The sequence below is a fragment of the Wasmannia auropunctata genome, unplaced genomic scaffold (assembly GCF_000956235.1).
Source record: "Wasmannia auropunctata unplaced genomic scaffold, wasmannia.A_1.0 LD315090.1, whole genome shotgun sequence".
Lineage (NCBI taxonomy): Eukaryota > Metazoa > Arthropoda > Insecta > Hymenoptera > Formicidae > Wasmannia > Wasmannia auropunctata.
In genome coordinates this window covers 1-967 of record NW_012047800.1, presented here as the reverse complement: position 1 = coordinate 967, position 967 = coordinate 1, and the positions used below count along the sequence as shown (strand labels likewise).

The 967-nt window shown below is 32.8% G+C and overlaps 1 protein-coding gene across 1 annotated transcript; it reads right to left on the bottom strand.

Moving 5' to 3' along the window:
• Nucleotides 1-28: 28 nt before the first annotated feature.
• LOC105460821 lies at nt 29-778 on the bottom strand (the record flags this gene model as incomplete). The annotated part of the gene is made up of 2 exons (XM_011707311.1): nt 29-496; nt 638-778. Coding segments are annotated over 2 exons (398 nt in total), but the record flags the coding sequence as incomplete, so codon positions are not given.
• Between the last annotated feature and the right edge of the window lie 189 nt (nt 779-967).

Here is a 967-nt window from a genome sequence, read left to right as displayed (position 1 = left end):
TACAATATTTCCATTTTACTACGCTTTAATATATCAACGTGTCGATATAATCCATATATGAAATTTACCGTAGTTAAGAATAACAGTTCGTTACGATTGTTACGAAATAATAAATTTGCGCTCGTTGTTTTGCTTCTCGCTCGTGTTCTTCCTTCTTTAGTCAGTCTTTTACGCTCTCTAGTGGTCGTGTTTGGTAACTTTAGTGTTCCAATTACTATATTTTACAGTGTCTCTCTGTGTCACACTGTGTAACACCAGGCTCTTCTTGTTGGAAAGCACCCATTATATTGTAAATTAATGGCGAGTAAAGTACGAAGGAAAATGATCGCAACAAAAAAAATTTCGCAACAATCCGTTTCTTTTATTGAAGCAGCAATTTCGGCCCAGATTTTATTATTGCGCTTCATTCCGCTCAAAAAATCCTGCTCCCTTTCTCTATACAGTTCGAGTAAGAGAAGTACTGCCTTATCCGGCCACATAAATCCCTTTGTCTTATCTAAAAGTATTAAAATAAAAAATAAACACAACTATTATAAAATAATAATGTTTGTTTCTTGGCCGTTAAACCTTTTCTTATTGTCTTGCAATATATAAGCTGATTTTTTATTTAATTAATTTTAAAATAAACTTCATTTACCTGGATTGTTTTCGTCAACCGCATCGTCTGGCTCTTTTAATACTGGTACTGCATCTACTGAAACTTCATGTGCTGGTACTTCTTTTGATGCATTTGTTTGCAATTTGCAATTTTCAACTAGTTGCAACAAAAAAGATTGGTCTAAAAAAAAACACACTGGTTAACCCAACCTAGCGTCTAACTATTAATAAAGTGAATTATAATACGTGCATTCCGTTTCATGCATGATGTATAAACGTACCCTAAGTATCATTTTATTCTTACATATTTTAACATTCAATGAATAATGAGGTGAATTCAATGATAAAATGATACTTAGATCGGAAGAGC